Here is a 19,756-nt window from a genome sequence, read left to right as displayed (position 1 = left end):
ATTTTTTGTTGCACAAAAATAAAGAAAAAAGATAGGAGCTCTGATAGCCTAGTGGTTAGGACGTCCGCCTCCTAATTGGAGGTCAGGGGTTCGATCCCGGGCACGCACAAGCACATATATAACTTTTTGGAGCTATGTGCGTTTTAAGTACCTAATTAAATATTACTTGTTTTAACGGTGAAAGAAAACATCGCGAGGAAACTAGCATGCTGACAGTTCTCCATAATGTTCTCAAAGGTGTGTGAAGTCTACCAATCCGCACTTGGCCAGCGTGGTAGTCTGGCCAAACCCCTTCTCATTTGAGAGGAGATCTGTGAGCAGTGGTCATGGGTTGATCAGTGTGATAAGAGCGCACCAAACGCTTTGTTTCGATGACCTTTGTTTTATGTACAAAATGTCAAAAAGTTACATATTGTTATGTGTCGAATTCGTCTATAGAGTAACCGACATAGCTCAACGGGTTGTTAAGCTGAAGCAATGGGCAGGGCACATAGTTCGAAAATATAGGGGTCCCAAGGTGCTAGAATGACGACCTCACGACCAAAGCGCAGCGTTGGAATACCCCCATTAGGTTAAACGAGTCGCTGGATTCAGGGGGTTGACCGTGGCGTGTGGACGGCCCTACAAGAGACCTATGTCCAGCAGTGGACGTCTTTCGGTTGATAATGATCACGATGATCGTAAACTAATGAAAAATATTATAGACTAGCTGATACCCGCGACTTTGTACGCGTGGAATTTGATTTTTTTTAAATCCCGTGGGAACTCTTTGATTTTCCGGGATAAAAAGTAGCCTATGTCACTCCGGGTCTTTATTTATACCCATGCAAAAAAATCACGTCAATCCGTTGCACCGTTACGACGTGATTGAAGGGCAAACCAATAAACCAACAAACAAACTCATTTTCGCATTTATAATAAGGGTACTGAGATACTGTTTTTTTTTTTTTTTTTTTTTCTCCACACAAACAGAAAAAACACAATATTGGTTTCTTCGTGCTCGTAAGCGCTTGGCGGCTTGTCTGAGCACTGCACATTCCTCTGTAGTCTTATACTTACATACATACTATACATACTATTAATGTAGGTAGGTAGTTTTAAAATAAAATAATTTATTAGTGATTATTATACGTAAATCTGAGCAATGTATAAAGAATTCCGTACATACAAATTCCGCCTTCCGGTCGTCCCTGTCGCACCTCCCAAAGGATCTTATCGTGATGTTTTAAATATAACTGGCGCCCGGCCCGCTCTGCATTTCAATCATTTCTTTTGGAGCCGCCGATCACGACCGCGACAAATTCACGAATATTCGTCTACGGGCGCTCGTGGACAGAATTAATGTAACGTAGATTTGTTGTCCAGATTTAATAGGAAGTCGTTTTTTGCAAAATCGGGAAATGAAATGAAATCTTAATATATAAAAGAAAAAGGTGACTGACTGACTGATTGACTGACTGATCTATCAACGCACAGCTCAAACTACTGGACGGATCGGGCTGAAATTTGGCATGCAGATAGCCCTTTTTCGGGTTGTGCCACACATGACAGTTTGTTCCGGCGCTTCTTTTGCTTGTTCTCAGGTGGAAGAAGCGCCGGAACGACCAGCTCTTAGTTTTAAGATGTGATGTGTGGCACAGTTGTATAAATAAACATAGGCATCCGCTAAGAAAGGATTTTTGAAAATTCTACACCTAAAGGGGTAAAATAGGGGTTTGAAATTTGTGTAGTCCGCGCGGACGAAGTCGCGGGCATAAGTTGATCATATGATGATGATGATGACGATAGACGATGGAAGTGGTAAAGGCGCAGATGTGAAGAGAAACATACTATTATAAACGGCCCATATACAAAATTTTCAGAGTTTTAATTTTTTTTAAATTTGATAACTTTCTTATTCTCGCGACTTCGTCCGCATTGACTACCCAAATTTCAAACACCTATTTTACGCCTTTAGGGGTTGTATTTTCAAAAATCCTTTCTTAGCGGCTGTCTACGTCTTAATAGCTATCTGCGTGCCAAATTTCAGCGTGATCCGTCCAGTAGTTTGAGCTGTGTGTTGATAGATCACTCAGTTAGCTTTTCCTTTTATATATATATATATATATATATATATATATATATATATATATATATATATATATATAGACTCTCAGGCTGGTTTCCTCATAAATTTTTTATTCACTGTTAAAGTAAAATTTCAGAGGTGCGTGCCGGACCCCAGATCTCCCGAACACGGCCGAAGTCAGCCACTAAACTTAGGTGAACTGATAGGATATGTACATTGTGCATGAGCCTTTACAACTTCACGAGGAACCGAGGGCGGAAATGGAAACGTTCGTGACTCGTTCGCGCGTCGATTGTTCCGGTAGTAATGAAGCTCGGAGCTTATTAAATATTAAATACGCCGGATTTTAGGCCGATCGAAAACGCTTCTTAATTCTGACAACCTCTTAGGCGCAACGCACACCGACAGATTCTAGACGCAGCGTCTTCCTCGATGGCAACTCAACCGAAACTACATATACAGTTTACACTGACGTTAAACACGTTTATCCCACACCCCATACGTGTTTAACATCTGTTTTAACCGCGCGTTAAGTTCTTGTAGTAATACCACAGTTCACGACAGTTAGGGAACTTCTAACAAAAAGTCGAGGCTTCCACGTCACTGGCAGGTTCAAATGTTAGTACATTTGACGCAGGTAGCCCTAATGTAGCCCTATTTTTCTATGATTTTATGTCACCATAGCCATATTTAACATATCGTCGATTCAGGATCAAACCGAGAGCTCCCTCACTCTAGTTCACTCTGGTAATACCATATTTTTTTAAATGAAAATGCGATAATTCTTGGCCAGGATCGCAACCCGGTGCCCATAAACGATTTTCGATGCGTTCAAATTACTAGGCCATCATCACCTTTGAAACAGTACTATAGTCGTCGCATTTTAAACTGAGTCGTCGAGTTATCTGTCTGTTTCACTCGCACTTACAGGTCGCTGGCACCTACGTAAGTGCGAGCGAAACAGACAGATAACTCGACGACTCAGTTTAAAATGCATCGACTATAACTCGAATCTTATTAATCAAGAGAAGTCGCTTGGGGACTTGAGCACAATCAGAACAGTCAAACGGGCAAACATTATAAATTAGAACGCGCTTTCCACTTTCTATATTCGTTCAACGGTCTCTTGACTAAACATTATTGACGGAACTGATTGATCAACAGACGAAATCAACCAAGATGTAATGCTGCTATTTAGAACTAGATTTTACAGTACGCGGCAGAAAATAATGTACATCGTAAGAATGAGATTTCGGCTTTGTAGAGCGTTGTCTTTGTCTATCATACCTATGTAACGTTTTGTCGGTCCCAACGACAGAGACAATGCTCTGCAAAACCTTGTACGAGTATCTCTTTCGAAAGATCGATGTACAATATTTTCTGCCGCGTACTGTACTTATATTAAGCTGTGATAGCCTTGTGGTTGTGGACGTCCACCTTCTACTCGGAGGTCGGGGGTTCGATCCCGGGCAGGATTATTCCCGTGACTTTGTCCGCATGGACTACACAAATTTCAAACCCCTATTTTACCCCCTCAGGGGTAGAATTTTCAAAAATCCTTTCTTAGCGGATGTCTACGTCATAATAACTATCTACATGCCAAATTTCAGCCCAACCTATCCAGTGGTTTGAGCTGTGCGTTGATAGATCAGTCAGTCAGTCAGTCGCCTTTTCCTTGTATACATATGTGATATAGATGATACCTGTCTTCGTCCGCGTGGATATATAGGTTTTTTAATCCCGCGGAACTCTGATTTTCCAAATTAAAAAGTAGCGTATGTTAAGTCAAGGTATAAGGGTCCTGTGATTTTGCGTGAAACAACAAACATACATATTGGAGATGTCTCTCAACAAGTTCAAAGTTTTCATAAAACGTAACTAATTGAAAAATCCTATTACAATGTAAAGGATTATTTAAGTGATAAGCAAGCTTGGGAATGAGTTGCTTAACGGATTGTGATAGTTCTAATAAGTTTCAATAATTTTGTAAAGTGGTGATAATAAAAAGAATACCCGGCTGAGTTTGTTGTGGGCTCTTCTCAGACCTGGGCGCGTTTGGAACCCTCGTAGCTTTAGTTTTAAGTTTGCGTAATAATAATCACCACTATATCTTAGAAATCCAACATCTGACCATCAAAAAGAGTTATTAATTACCTATTTTGAATAAATCATTTGACTTTGACTTTGACTACACACACACACATACAAACTTTCGCCTTTTTTAATATCATTGTGATCATTAGTGTGAAGCATACTTTTAATAGATTTTAAACTTGTGTTTGTCAGTTTGTCGCACAGTATAGTAATATGTGGCATGGTTTGTTGCAGCGCAATGCATCGCCCCGCTCGGCATGGAGAGCGGCCTGATACCGGACCGAGATGTGACCGCCAGTTCCTCGTACAACGACGGCAATGTGGGCTCGCAAAACGGACGGTATGTCATATTCTTTACTTCATCATCATCATGATCAACCCATCACCGGCTCACTACAGGCCGGCCGCACATGTCTCCTCTCAGAGCGAGAAGGGTTTTGGCCATAGTCTACCACGTTGGCCAAGTGCGGATTGGCAGACTTCACACACCTTTGAGAACATTATGGAGAACTCTCAGGCATGCAGGTTTCCTCACGATGTTTCCCTTCACTGTTAAAGCAAGTGATATTTTAATTACTTAAAAACGCACATAACTCCGAAAAGTTAGAGGTGCGTGCCCTTGATCGAACCCCCGACCTCCGATTGGAAGGCGGACGTCCTAACCACTAGGCTACCACAGCTTTCACACATTCTTTACTTGAATATACAGAAAAAACTTGCGGCGTTATGTACACTGCTGCTTGAAGTTATAGCTTATAATACAAGGAATTGTAAAGCTACGGGTTCCTATGGAAAGAAGTTAGTAAAGCGCTACCTCTGTCACGTAATGTCATAGAAATGACAGAGCCAAACATCTCAGTGGGCGTGAACCAATTTGAGGCACCAATAAATCATAAGCGACACTATGTTTGCGAATTGAATTTCGAATGTTTTTTGAAAACATGTTTGTGATTGGTTGGTGCCTCAAAATGGATAACGCCCACTGAGATTTTTGGCTCTGTCATTTCTATGGTATTACCAGTGGCCCTACCGCGGTTGTTTGACAGCTACAATGTCACGATCGCAATTATCTCTGATTGGTTAATGCTCGCTCACTATTGGCCACAATGCATTGTTGCAACAAGAATCGCACAAATTCAGCCAATCACAACAATTGATATTGTAATAATGATTGATGCAGGCTTTTGAGGTACGGAACCCTAAAAATCGGTCAAGTGCGAGTCAGACTCACACACGAGGGGTTCCTTACCTTTGTAATACTTATTGATAGTGGGTATGACGTTTCATATGTATTAAGTAAATAAATAATAGAATGGAATCTATTTCGGTGTAAGATTCCGCAGTATGAACCTCTCACGTTGTCAAGTGTTGCCAGTGGAAATATTTCTTTGCGCAAGATCGAGCGGGCACGCTAACTGCATTAGAATTTCTGCAGCGGCTCACACAAAGCGGACGTTACATCTGATGAATGCAAACACTACAAGCCTGTACTCTGTAGTCTGTACCTACATATACAGCAATAACCTTAGAATAATAACACATACACCGCGACCATTCGCTACAGATAAATCTAAATATATATAAAGGAAAAGGTGACTGACTGACTGACTGACTGATCTATCAACGCACAGCTAAAACTACTGGATGAATACGGGCTGTGGCATGCAGATAGCTATTATGACGGAAACATCCGCTAAGTAAGAATTTTTGTAAATTCAACCCCTAAGGCCTAAATGGGTTTGAAATTTTGGCTTTCCACGTGGACGATTTATTTTATTTTAAATCCTATATTTTGTAAAATTTCACAATATATTGCGAATAAAACATCTGAATGTCACTAGAGGTCAACGAACATTGCGTAAGTAGGCCACATGGAGTCAATTCCGTGTCGTAGGCAAAACATTGACACGAGTTTTGCGCGTTGTACATTGCGGTGTTGAAAGATACTAAATCACTAAAACTACAAAATGAGGCAAATGGTTATTGGTATTGGATTGTGTTTAAGTAGTATAACAGTAACGATAACTTTTTGATAGCGTTCTGGTTACACCCTGTATATTTTGAACGCACAAACTCAAACCACTAAGGGTAAGATGAATAGAGCGCACTTTGATTTTGCTTCAGACTTAAGATTGAATTAAAACGAGACAGATTTATGCGAGAGATATAGCTCTGTTTCGTTTTAATTCTGTCTTAAGTCTAAGCTAAGTCAGAGTGCGCTCTATAGATCTCACCCTAGTCTAGAAACTCTGCATATACCTACCCAGGTTTTCTGTATAACCCTCATTAAGAAAATAATTTCCGTTCTTTTGCAGTAGTACTTTTAATACCATAGATAGTAGTCTGATGGATAGTACAGTCAGCAACAAATCTAGGTTTGCACCCGCCAGTACAAGCGACTGAACGGGTGCGTACCTAGCTTTGTTGCTGACTGTACAGAGGCATTAAAAATGCATCCTCAATGTTCTAAATGTCAGGACGTTAACAATCGGTATTTCCAGAGCATACACTGAATCGAATGCAAACAGCGCGATTCCATTACGGGCGCGATCACGCGATTTTTCTATCGCCCCTGTTTTTTTATCGCTTTTATATATTTAACGATAAAAGGTTAAGGGTCGATACGATTACGATTCGTAAGATTGGCGGGTTAACAACAATTTTTTCCTAGCGCTTAAGATCAAATTTCATGGGCAGGCATTAGGACTCACTGGTCTCGTGTCCCGACAAATGTATGCTACGGCGCGGCGCGGCGGCGCGCCCTTTCACGGCATTTATCTCTTACTAGCTTATACTCACGACTTGGTCCGCGTGGACATCACAAAGTACTTAGGTACAATATTTTACTCCCTTAGGGGTCTTATTTAAAAAAAAAAATCTGAGCGGATGTCGCTTGGCAAATCGCTTGGCGGCATGGCTTTGCCGGTAGGGTGATAACTAGCCACGGCCGAAGCCTCCCACCAGACCAGACCAGAAATTTAGAAATTATAAAAATCCAAACCCCTGCCGGGAATCGAACCCGGAACCTCTCAATAATAAGACCACAGCGCTAGGGAGGTCGTCAAAATATCGTCGATTAAGGATTAAACCAAGACTTCCCACACTCTAATTCACTCTGATTGTGCTACATCGTATCACGGGTGCAGTTCTTACTTGCGTATAATAACGTGAGAATATGGGGTAAAGAGGGGGTAGGGGGGGGGGTATTGTTACAACTCGTGGAAAGCTCAACTACATGTCGCCTGACTAGCCCGTAGCGTACAACAATATATGGCGTGCGTTTACGATTACGCTGGCTGGCTGACTTAACGACCGCATTCGAGTTACAATATCGACCAACCCCAAAACCAACGACCTACCTATAGTACTAGTAATTTTTAGGCTTCCGTACCCAAAGGGTAAAACTGGACCCTATTACTAAGAATCCGCTGCCCGTCCGTCTGTCTGTCCGTCTGTATCTGTATCTCAACAAGCTGTATCTCATGAACCGTGATAGTTATAGACAGTTGAAATTTACCCTGATGATGTATTTCTGTTGATACTAAAAACAGAATAAAATAAATATTTAAGGTGGCTCCCCATACAACAAACGTGATTTTTTTTGCTCGTTTTTATAGATAACTAGGTGATGCCCGGGACTTCGTCCGCGTGAATTTAGGTTTTTAAAAATCCCGTGGGAACTCTTTGATTTGGCTGAAAAGTCCTAGAGTGGAGACCGCGTATCTGCTACAGTAGAATAGAATAGAGTAGAATAGAATAGAATAATGTTTATTCGAGGTTTTATATAGGTACATGGTGTAGGCAATGTCGTCCTGTACAGCAGTGCAACACCTCGAACAGGTAGGCCACTCAGCTCGTGTTGAGACGTCGGGCCCCTCAGACACAAACCTCTATAGCAAATATCTGAGGTACCAGACGCCCCAGTACGACAAGGCTCTTTTGGCACTTGAATGACATTGACAGGGTGGCGCAATTATAATGTGAAAGTGTGTCCGTCATCCGTTCAACCGATTTTCACAAAATTTAGTACAGTGAGCTTGCATCCCGGGGAAGGACATAGGCCACTTTTTATCCCGGAAAATCAAAGAGTACCCACGGGATTTTTAAAACCTAATTCCACGCGGACGAAATCGCGGGCATCAGCTAGTAAGAATAATAATAATTCTCGTAAGGCGAGAAGTCAAAATAGGGACATGGTTCGTCATCTTGCAAGTAATGGCATTTACTCGCTAACCGAAGACGGCAAACACAGTAATCTTCAAACATGTTTTATTTAAAGCCCGTAACTAAAGTAAACGGAGTTGATTTGACTCGGCACAAAAGGCGATTCTGCACCCAAGTGTGATAGTGATAGAGTTGAATTTCAATTGAAACGTAGGTACTTGAAGTAGTGAAATGAGTGTACGGGATGATATCAATTACGAAAGCCGCTCCTTAACGCATCATTGATATCTCGGGTGACCAAATGGGAGTGGACGCGTGGACATGTTTGTTTTACATCACTACCATAATACATGGGGTTATTCAAGGGGCGGACCAACAGATTCCTAAAAGGCCGGCAACGCATGGGCGGTTCCTCTGGTGCAGCAAATGTTCATGGGTAGCGTTAGTCACTTAACAGTAGGTGACCCGCCTGCTCGTTCGCTCGCTATCTCTATTTAAAAAAAAAGAAAAAAACTACCCACATTGGAAATGCGAAAGTGTGTTTTTTTGTTGATTTGTCCTTCAATCACGTTGGAGTGGAGCAATGGATTGACGTAATCGACGACATAAAATTCTCTTTCATAGTGAATTCTAACCCCATAAACTACCGCTATACAAAAAATCACTTTATTTTATTACTACAGTCCAAGACACTATTATGCCTGCGAAACAGAGCAATGATGAGGTCTAGGTTGCAGCACGTTTGCTTAGAAGATGCCTATTCACTTTTGCATAGAAGGTATTCAAGTTAGACTTGGCAGGAAAGACGGACGCCGGAACGGCATTGCACACCTGAAATGTCTGAAAAACTTCTGTAGTCCAGTGATCGATGCAAGTTTTTCATATAACCCATTGTTACCCTACTCAGCACTATACGCGTCAACGAGCAGCAATGAGTGACGTCACCCAGATTGATTGCTCCGTCGCGTCTCAAAACACGTATAAATGCATTGGGTACCTAATGACTGCACGGAGAACGGTTCTTTGATTGGCTATAACGACTTTGTACCCCCGACGCTTAGTAGACTACTGTCTAAGCTAACTGCTAGGCTTCAAGAGTGGGTGGAGTACAACATAGATAGCGGACGTATCCCGAGACGTGCGTTGGTCAGACCAAATAAAAGATGGGGTCGACACACCTATCTGTGATGCAATCCACGCGGCAAGAAACAGAGGAAAATGAAAAAACATCGTAACAAAGAACAACATAGATACAGAACGGAAGCGTCTTTCACGTAGATCATGGAAATCTTAGCGTTTAAACTATCGTGAGTGTTATAAAGACCCTTTCCCATAGTAGTTGCGGTTGGCTCTCCGAACCATATATTTCTCCAGGTTTTTATTTATTTACTAGCTGATGCTCCGTACGCGTGGATTTATGTTTTAAAAAATCCCGTGGGAACTCTTAGTTTTTCCGGAACAAAAAGTAGCCTATGTCATTCTCCAGGTCTTAAACTATACCTATGCAAAAAATTACATCGATCCGTTGCTCCGTTGCGACGTGATTGAAGGACAAACCAACAAACCAATAATGTTTTTCGTCGCCGTTTAAGCAAGAGATATTTTAATTGCTTAAACGCACGTAATTCCAAACAGTCTGAGGTTAGTCAACCTCTGTCCTCCTGAGTCAGTGGCGGACTGCTTAACCACTCCACTACGCTATCACGACTCTTGTACAGTACCTAATAACTTAACAATACCTTAATGATTGTACCTAAGTAAAGAAAACGCGTCACAGGAATACTTTTCGGCAGAAATAAAGCGAATTTCAACATTGGCCTCTCCCTACAGAAATTGTTTTACTTTTTAACATTAAAAGTTTGCGGCGAACAATTGACGGTTTCGAAACAGTTGACATCGATGTCCACCGGGCCGGGCGGTGCGGCAGTTGGAAAAGTTCCCCGCTTTTCTACGACTTCATTATGAAACGCACGATTTCACAACTTCTGTGAAAAGTTCTTCAGCTAGCGTGGCTTTTGCCGGTGGATTCGCTGTTCGCAGTCCGTTTTACCCCGTTTTATATTCAATGAGAAAACTCAGTCTCATTTGACCAATATTTTTACAGATTCAGAAGGCTTCTCGTTAATTGTGCCTGCGTGGATCCGCTGTTGGCAGCCTGTTTTACCCCGTTTCATTATGCAATTTAAAAGCTCAGTTACATTTGATAATCATTTTGATAGATAGGCTTCGGAGAGCTTTTTATAAATTGTATGTGGATTCGATGTTTGCGGTCCGTTTTACCCCGTTTCATTATTCAATGTAAAAACTCGGTCACATTTCACAAGCGTCACAGTGCTTCCTGTAAATTGTGCATGCGGATTCGATGTTTGCGATCCGTTTTACCCCGTTTCATATTCAATGTTGAAACATGCGCTGCCTGAATCCAGCGGCTCCGTGCGACTTATTTAATGCCATCTAGTGGGGAGTCTGCCAACGCTGCGCTGTGCGAGGTCGCTATTCCAGTACTTTGGGACCCTAACGACTACGGGGTCTTTGAACTATATGCTACGCCCATTGCCACTTTAGCTTCGCAACCCGCTGAGCTATGTCGGTTACTCTGGAACCTCATATCTGATTTGATCACGAAGAGAAACTCCAAGCGTAGGTCTCTCTACTCTGCTTACTCTGCGCTTCATGTTGATTACTTTGGGATTACGGATCCCTTATTTATGTGAAGACTATGTATTTTACATAGTTACAAGTTTTAGCGTGTCAGAGTACCATAGTTACATATGTACAGTAAGATCCATAGAGCAGAAACAAAGAGGAGATGTTGTATTAAGATTTCCCTATGAAATATCGAGTGACATTTTGCGGGGTGAGGGGTTGTGGAACGCCGCCCACTTCTCAATTTTCCATCTGCGGGTTAGTAGCAAAACTACTCGCTTAGCGACCTAACATCGATATATTGATGTCACTACATAGTTCAGCTATCTCACACTAGATGTCAATAATCTAGAACTATTTTAATAATTACGTATAAAATTACTTACAAATGAAATGTGATACCATTCATAGCATCAGAACGTCTGTCTGAATAACTTTGACACGATAAAACACAACACTTCATCCTTTTGTTCTTAAAAACGCGAAAACACACCGATAATACGAGTCTCAATATATGTGAACCTGACGAACGCAGACAGCATACTAACTAAGGCCCCGCCCACAGTGATGACGTCAGGACCTAGTTGAAAATTACAGTGCACAGTTGCTTAGGCCAACTCCTCTTTGTTTCTGCTCTATGGTAAGATCTCTCGGTAACAAACAAATGAGGTAAAATGATAACAATAATCCTCTACGACGCGTAAAATTGTGAACTATTCAAGTAACCAGTAAACCTTTTTTGGTTCGGCTCCACTATCGGGATTCGGCAAACGATTCTTGATACATTACTTGATATATTACTGAGCCTCAATAGCTCAACCGGTAAATGAGTGGACTGAAAACCGAAAGGTCGACGGTTCAAACCCCGCCCGTTGCACTATTGTCGTACCTACTCCTAGCACAAGCCTGACGCTTAGTTGGGGAGGAAAGGGGAATATTAGTCATTTAACATGGCTAATATTCTTTAAAAAAAAATCGCGTATACGGTATTTGCCTATGTCAAAAGTATCATTTCTCAGTGTCAATTCACGTCCTTTGTTAGTTATAAGTGTAATAACCATTTTAAATTATCGATTAAACTAAGAAAGCACGTCAAATCATTGTTTAGTCACATGCCAGTTTTTAATAGAAGCTCGCATACTAAGCGCGTTGTCGTGACGCAGCCACTTCTACTATCTGCTTCGACTTTGATTCTTTACATTGATAGTAGTTAATGATTTTAGCACTATGTTGACCTGCTCGCAATACCGATTACGGTGCACGAATGATTCCCTAAATAACACTGCATAGGAGTCATACCTGTGGTTTATTTCTCCACCAGTCCCTGTCGTCTCTTTACAGCTTCGCTGTTGACCTCTCCAAGCCTCGCATCGCCCTCTCAGGGACCTGTGGATGTTAAGTTAAGAGGGAATCCACCGTAGGTGAAATCCCTTAGTCGTAGCTACCTAGGATTCTTTACTGTGATATTTATAACCGTGGGTAGGGGGATGGGAGATACCTGGCACGGCAGTAATATTGCAAACAGAGGTTTAGGCTTCATACCTAAGGTTTGGAAGCTTCGCCCTCTGACCTTGAGACTCCACGAGCCACTCACAGTTCATAAGGATTACGTCTGAGGTTCAGGAGCTTCGCTCTCTGACCTTGAGACTCCACGAGCCACTCACAGTTCACAAGGCTTACGTCTGAGGTTTAGAAGCTTCGCTCTCTGACCTTGAGACTCCACGAGCCACTCACAGTTCACAAGGCTTACGTCTGAGGTTCAGGAGCTACGCTCTCTGACCTTGAGACTCCACGAGCCACTCACAGTTCACAAGGCTTACGTCTGAGGTTTAGAAGCTTCGCTCTCTGACCTTGAGACTCCACGAGCCACTCACAGTTCACAAGGCTTACGTCTGAGGTTTAGAAGCTTCGCTCTCTGACTTTGAGACTCCACGAGCCACTCACAGTTCATAAGGATTACGTCTGAGGTTCAGGAGCTTCGCTCTCTGACCTTGAGACTCCACGAGCCACTCACAGTTCATAAGGATTACGTCTGAGGTTTAGAAGCTTCGCTCTCTGACCTTGAGACTCCACAAGCCACTCACAGTTCACAAGGCTTACGTCTGAGGTTTAGAAGCTTCGCTCTCTGACCTTGAGACTCCACGAGCCACTCACAGTTCATAAGGATTACGTCTGAGGTTCAGGAGCTACGCTCTCTGACCTTGAGACTCCACGAGCCACTCACAGTTCACAAGGCTTACGTCTGAGGTTTAGAAGCTTCGCTCTCTGACCTTGAGACTCCACGAGCCACTCACAGTTCACAAGGCTTACGTCTGAGGTTCAGGAGCTACGCTCTCTGACCTTGAGACTCCACGAGCCACTCACAGTTCACAAGGCTTACGTCTGAGGTTTAGAAGCTTCGCTCTCTGACCTTGAGACTCCACGAGCCACTCACAGTTCACAAGGCTTACGTCTGAGGTTTAGAAGCTTCGCTCTCTGACTTTGAGACTCCACGAGCCACTCACAGTTCATAAGGATTACGTCTGAGGTTCAGGAGCTTCGCTCTCTGACCTTGAGACTCCACGAGCCACTCACAGTTCATAAGGATTACGTCTGAGGTTTAGAAGCTTCGCTCTCTGACCTTGAGACTCCACAAGCCACTCACAGTTCACAAGGCTTACGTCTGAGGTTTAGAAGCTTCGCTCTCTGACCTTGAGACTCCACGAGCCACTCACAGTTCACAAGGCTTACGTCTGAGGTTTAGAAGCTTCGCTCTCTGACCTTGAGACTCCACGAGCCACTCACAGTTCACAAGGCTTACGTCTGAGGTTTAGAAGCTTCGCTCTCTGACCTTGAGACTCCACAAGCCACTCACAGTTCACAAGGCTTACGTCTGAGGTTTAGAAGCTTCGCTCTCTGACCTTGAGACTCCACGAGCCACTCACAGTTCATAAGGATTACGTCTGAGGTTCAGGAGCTACGCTCTCTGACCTTGAGACTCCACGAGCCACTCACAGTTCACAAGGCTTACGTCTGAGGTTTAGAAGCTTCGCTCTCTGACCTTGAGACTCCACGAGCCACTCACAGTTCACAAGGCTTACGTCTGAGGTTTAGAAGCTTCGCTCTCTGACCTTGAGACTCCACGAGCCACTCACAGTTCACAAGGCTTACGTCTGAGGTTCAGGAGCTACGCTCTCTGACCTTGAGACTCCACGAGCCACTCACAGTTCACAAGGCTTACGTCTGAGGTTTAGAAGCTTCGCTCTCTGACCTTGAGACTCCACGAGCCACTCACAGTTCATAAGGATTACGTCTGAGGTTCAGGAGCTTCGCTCTCTGACCTTGAGACTCCACGAGCCACTCACAGTTCATAAGGATTACGTCTGAGGTTTAGAAGCTTCGCTCTCTGACCTTGAGACTCCACAAGCCACTCACAGTTCACAAGGCTTACGTCTGAGGTTTAGAAGCTTCGCTCTCTGACCTTGAGACTCCACAAGCCACTCACAGTTCACAAGGCTTACGTCTGAGGTTTAGAAGCTTCGCTCTCTGACCTTGAGACTCCACGAGCCACTCACAGTTCACAAGGCTTACGTCTGAGGTTTAGAAGCTTCGCTCTCTGACCTTGAGACTCCACAAGCCACTCACAGTTCACAAGGCTTACGTCTGAGGTTTAGAAGCTTCGCTCTCTGACCTTGAGACTCCACGAGCCACTCACAGTTCATAAGGATTACGTCTGAGGTTCAGGAGCTACGCTCTCTGACCTTGAGACTCCACGAGCCACTCACAGTTCACAAGGCTTACGTCTGAGGTTTAGAAGCTTCGCTCTCTGACCTTGAGACTCCACGAGCCACTCACAGTTCACAAGGCTTACGTCTGAGGTTTAGAAGCTTCGCTCTCTGACCTTGAGACTCCACGAGCCACTCACAGTTCACAAGGCTTACGTCTGAGGTTCAGGAGCTACGCTCTCTGACCTTGAGACTCCACGAGCCACTCACAGTTCACAAGGCTTACGTCTGAGGTTTAGAAGCTTCGCTCTCTGACCTTGAGACTCCACAAGCCACTCACAGTTCACAAGGCTTACGTCTGAGGTTTAGAAGCTTCGCTCTCTGACCTTGAGACTCCACGAGCCACTCACAGTTCACAAGGCTTACGTCTGAGGTTTAGAAGCTTCGCTCTCTGACTTTGAGACTCCACGAGCCACTCACAGTTCATAAGGATTACGTCTGAGGTTTAGAAGCTTCGCTCTCTGACCTTGAGACTCCACAAGCCACTCACAGTTCACAAGGCTTACGTCTGAGGTTTAGAAGCTTCGCTCTCTGACCTTGAGACTCCACGAGCCACTCACAGTTCATAAGGATTACGTCTGAGGTTCAGGAGCTTCGCTCTCTGACCTTGAGACTCCACGAGCCACTCACAGTTCATAAGGATTACGTCTGAGGTTCAGGAGCTTCGCTCTCTGACCTTGAGACTCCACGAGCCACTCACAGTTCATAAGGATTACGTCTGAGGTTCAGGAGCTTCGCTCTCTGACCTTGAGACTCCACGAGCCACTCACAGTTCACAAGGCTTACGTCTGAGGTTTAGAAGCTTCGCTCTCTGACCTTGAGACTCCACGAGCCACTCACAGTTCATAAGGATTACGTCTGAGGTTCAGGAGCTTCGCTCTCTGACCTTGAGACTCCACGAGCCACTCACAGTTCATAAGGATTACGTCTGAGGTTCAGGAGCTACGCTCTCTGACCTTGAGACTCCACGAGCCACTCACAGTTCACAAGGCTTACGTCTGAGGTTTAGAAGCTTCGCTCTCTGACTTTGAGACTCCACAAGCCACTCACAGTTCACAAGGCTTACGTCTGAGGTTTAGAAGCTTCGCTCTCTGACCTTGAGACTCCACGAGCCACTCACAGTTCATAAGGATTACGTCTGAGGTTCAGGAGCTTCGCTCTCTGACCTTGAGACTCCACGAGCCACTCACAGTTCACAAGGCTTACGTCTGAGGTTTAGAAGCTTCGCTCTCTGACCTTGAGACTCCACGAGCCACTCACAGTTCATAAGGATTACGTCTGAGGTTCAGGAGCTTCGCTCTCTGACCTTGAGACTCCACGAGCCACTCACAGTTCACAAGGCTTACGTCTGAGGTTTAGAAGCTTCGCTCTCTGACCTTGAGACTCCACGAGCCACTCACAGTTCACAAGGCTTACGTCTGAGGTTTAGAAGCTTCGCTCTCTGACCTTGAGACTCCACGAGCCACTCACAGTTCATAAGGATTACGTCTGAGGTTCAGGAGCTTCGCTCTCTGACCTTGAGACTCCACGAGCCACTCACAGTTCATAAGGATTACGTCTGAGGTTCAGGAGCTTCGCTCTCTGACCTTGAGACTCCACGAGCCACTCACAGTTCATAAGGATTACGTCTGAGGTTCAGGAGCTTCGCTCTCTGACCTTGAGACTCCACGAGCCACTCACAGTTCATAAGGATTACGTCTGAGGTTCAGGAGCTTCGCTCTCTGACCTTGAGACTCCACGAGCCACTCACAGTTCACAAGGCTTACGTCTGAGGTTTAGAAGCTTCGCTCTCTGACCTTGAGACTCCACGAGCCACTCACAGTTCATAAGGATTACGTCTGAGGTTCAGGAGCTTCGCTCTCTGACCTTGAGACTCCACGAGCCACTCACAGTTCACAAGGCTTACGTCTGAGGTTTAGAAGCTTCGCTCTCTGACCTTGAGACTCCACGAGCCACTCACAGTTCACAAGGCTTACGTCTGAGGTTTAGAAGCTTCGCTCTCTGACCTTGAGACTCCACGAGCCACTCACAGTTCATAAGGATTACGTCTGAGGTTCAGGAGCTTCGCTCTCTGACCTTGAGACTCCACGAGCCACTCACAGTTCATAAGGATTACGTCTGAGGTTCAGGAGCTTCGCTCTCTGACCTTGAGACTCCACGAGCCACTCACAGTTCATAAGGATTACGTCTGAGGTTCAGGAGCTACGCTCTCTGACCTTGAGACTCCACGAGCCACTCACAGTTCACAAGGCTTACGTCTGAGGTTTAGAAGCTTCGCTCTCTGACCTTGAGACTCCACGAGCCACTCACAGTTCATAAGGATTACGTCTGAGGTTCAGGAGCTACGCTCTCTGACCTTGAGACTCCACGAGCCACTCACAGTTCACAAGGCTTACGTCTGAGGTTTAGAAGCTTCGCTCTCTGACCTTGAGACTCCACGAGCCACTCACAGTTCATAAGGATTACGTCTGAGGTTCAGGAGCTTCGCTCTCTGACCTTGAGACTCCACGAGCCACTCACAGTTCATAAGGATTACGTCTGAGGTTCAGGAGCTTCGCTCTCTGACCTTGAGACTCCACGAGCCACTCACAGTTCATAAGGATTACGTCTGAGGTTCAGGAGCTACGCTCTCTGACCTTGAGACTCCACGAGCCACTCACAGTTCACAAGGCTTACGTCTGAGGTTTAGAAGCTTCGCTCTCTGACCTTGAGACTCCACGAGCCACTCACAGTTCATAAGGATTACGTCTGAGGTTCAGGAGCTACGCTCTCTGACCTTGAGACTCCACGAGCCACTCACAGTTCACAAGGCTTACGTCTGAGGTTTAGAAGCTTCGCTCTCTGACCTTGAGACTCCACGAGCCACTCACAGTTCACAAGGCTTACGTCTGAGGTTTAGAAGCTTCGCTCTCTGACTTTTAAACTCCACGAGCCACTCACAGTTCACAAGGCTTACGTCTGAGGTTTAGAAGCTTCGCTCTCTGACTTTGAGACTCCACGAGCCACTCACAGTTCACAAGGCTTACGTCTGAGGTTTAGAAGCTTCGCTCTCTGACCTTGAGACTCCACGAGCCACTCACAGTTCATAAGGATTAAGTCTGAGGTTCAGGAGCTTCGCTCTCTGACCTTGAGACTCCACGAGCCACTCACAGTTCACAAGGCTTACGTCTGAGGTTTAGAAGCTTCGCTCTCTGACCTTGAGACTCCACGAGCCACTCACAGTTCACAAGGCTTACGTCTGAGGTTTAGAAGCTTCGCTCTCTGACTTTGAGACTCCACGAGCCACTCACAGTTCACAAGGCTTACGTCTGAGGTTTAGAAGCTTCGCTCTCTGACCTTGAGACTCCACGAGCCACTCACAGTTCATAAGGATTACGTCTGAGGTTCAGGAGCTTCGCTCTCTGACCTTGAGACTCCACGAGCCACTCACAGTTCACAAGGCTTACGTCTGAGGTTTAGAAGCTTCGCTCTCTGACCTTGAGACTCCACGAGCCACTCACAGTTCACAAGGCTTACGTCTGAGGTTTAGAAGCTTCGCTCTCTGACCTTGAGACTCCACGAGCCACTCACAGTTCACAAGGCTTACGTCTGAGGTTTAGAAGCTTCGCTCTCTGACCTTGAGACTCCACGAGCCACTCACAAATCACAAGGCTTACGTCTGAGGTTTAGAAGCTTCGCTCTCTGACCTTGAGACTCCACGAGCCACTCACAGTTCATAAGGATTACGTCTGAGGTTCAGGAGCTTCGCTCTCTGACCTTGAGACTCCACGAGCCACTCACAGTTCATAAGGATTACGTCTGAGGTTCAGGAGCTACGCTCTCTGACCTTGAGACTCCACGAGCCACTCACAGTTCACAAGGCTTACGTCTGAGGTTTAGAAGCTTCGCTCTCTGACCTTGAGACTCCACGAGCCACTCACAGTTCACAAGGCTTACGTCTGAGGTTTAGAAGCTTCGCTCTCTGACCTTGAGACTCCACGAGCCACTCACAGTTCACAAGGCTTACGTCTGAGGTTTAGAAGCTTCGCTCTCTGACTTTGAGACTCCACGAGCCACTCACAGTTCACAAGGCTTACGTCTGAGGTTTAGAAGCTTCGCTCTCTGACCTTGAGACTCCACGAGCCACTCACAGTTCACAAGGCTTACGTCTGAGGTTTAGAAGCTTCGCTCTCTGACTTTGAGACTCCACGAGCCACTCACAGTTCACAAGGCTTACGTCTGAGGTTTAGAAGCTTCGCTCTCTGACCTTGAGACTCCACGAGCCACTCACAGTTCACAAGGCTTACGTCTGAGGTTTAGAAGCTTCGCTCTCTGACTTTGAGACTCCACGAGCCACTCACAGTTCACAAGGCTTACGTCTGAGGTTTAGAAGCTTCGCTCTCTGACCTTGAGACTCCACGAGCCACTCACAGTTCACAAGGCTTACGTCTAAGGTTCAGGAGCTTCGCCCTCTGACCTTGAGACTCCACGAACCACTCACAGTTCATAAGGCTTACGCCCAAGGTTAGCGGATACCTACGTCATAATGGCTTATCTGCATGCCAAATTTCAGTCCGATCCGTCCAATAGTTTCAGCTGTGCGTTGATAGATCAGTCAGTCAGTCACTCACCTTTCATACATTTAGATTCGTCAATAACAAAACATTCGCCGTATCCCAAACAGTGTGGAGAGTTGATTTGCCGAATGCCGAACTACTTTTAAATCCGGAACGAGGAAATTCGCAGAAGAACAAAAGCGACCGACATAGCTCAAAGGGTTAGCGGGCTGAAGTGGCAACGGGCAGGTCATGTCTGTCGCAGAACGGACGGCCGATGGGGCAGACGTGTTCTGGAGTGGAGACCGCGTACCGGTAAGCGCAGTGTGGGACGACCCCAGCCCGCTGGACCGATGACCTGAAGAAGGTGGTGGGGAGCGGATGGATGAGGAAGGCGGAGGAGCGTGTTTGGTGGCGCGCTCTTGGAAAGGCCTATGTCCAGCAGTGGGCGCGAACAGGCTGATGGATTGGATTGGATTGGAACT

At 45.2% G+C, this 19,756-nt stretch overlaps 2 protein-coding genes across 5 annotated transcripts in view; one reads left to right on the top strand and one right to left on the bottom strand.

The window, feature by feature from the left end:
- Rrp6 (exosome component Rrp6) overlaps window positions 1–19,756 on the bottom strand; it is a 260,688-nt gene that overhangs the window by 132,210 nt on the left and 108,722 nt on the right. The gene's annotated exons all lie outside the window — the stretch shown is intronic.
- The window catches only part of Ddr (discoidin domain-containing receptor 2), a 96,489-nt gene that overhangs the window by 42,394 nt on the left and 34,339 nt on the right, over window positions 1–19,756 (top strand). For all 4 annotated transcript variants that reach the window (XR_011238424.1, XM_069508638.1, XM_034983373.2 and 1 more), the window contains exon 3: window positions 4,397–4,502. Coding sequence is in view for 3 of the 4 variants with exons in the window: in XM_069508638.1 (XP_069364739.1) it covers window positions 4,397–4,502 (106 nt within the window). In the remaining variant the exon portion in view is untranslated. The remainder of the gene's footprint in view (window positions 1–4,396; window positions 4,503–19,756) is intronic.

The sequence above is a fragment of the Maniola hyperantus genome, chromosome Z, assembly GCF_902806685.2.
Source record: "Maniola hyperantus chromosome Z, iAphHyp1.2, whole genome shotgun sequence".
Classification (NCBI taxonomy): Eukaryota; Metazoa; Arthropoda; class Insecta; order Lepidoptera; family Nymphalidae; genus Maniola; species Maniola hyperantus.
The sequence above is the reverse complement of the archived record's forward strand: the minus strand, read 5'-3'. Positions and strand labels throughout refer to the sequence as shown.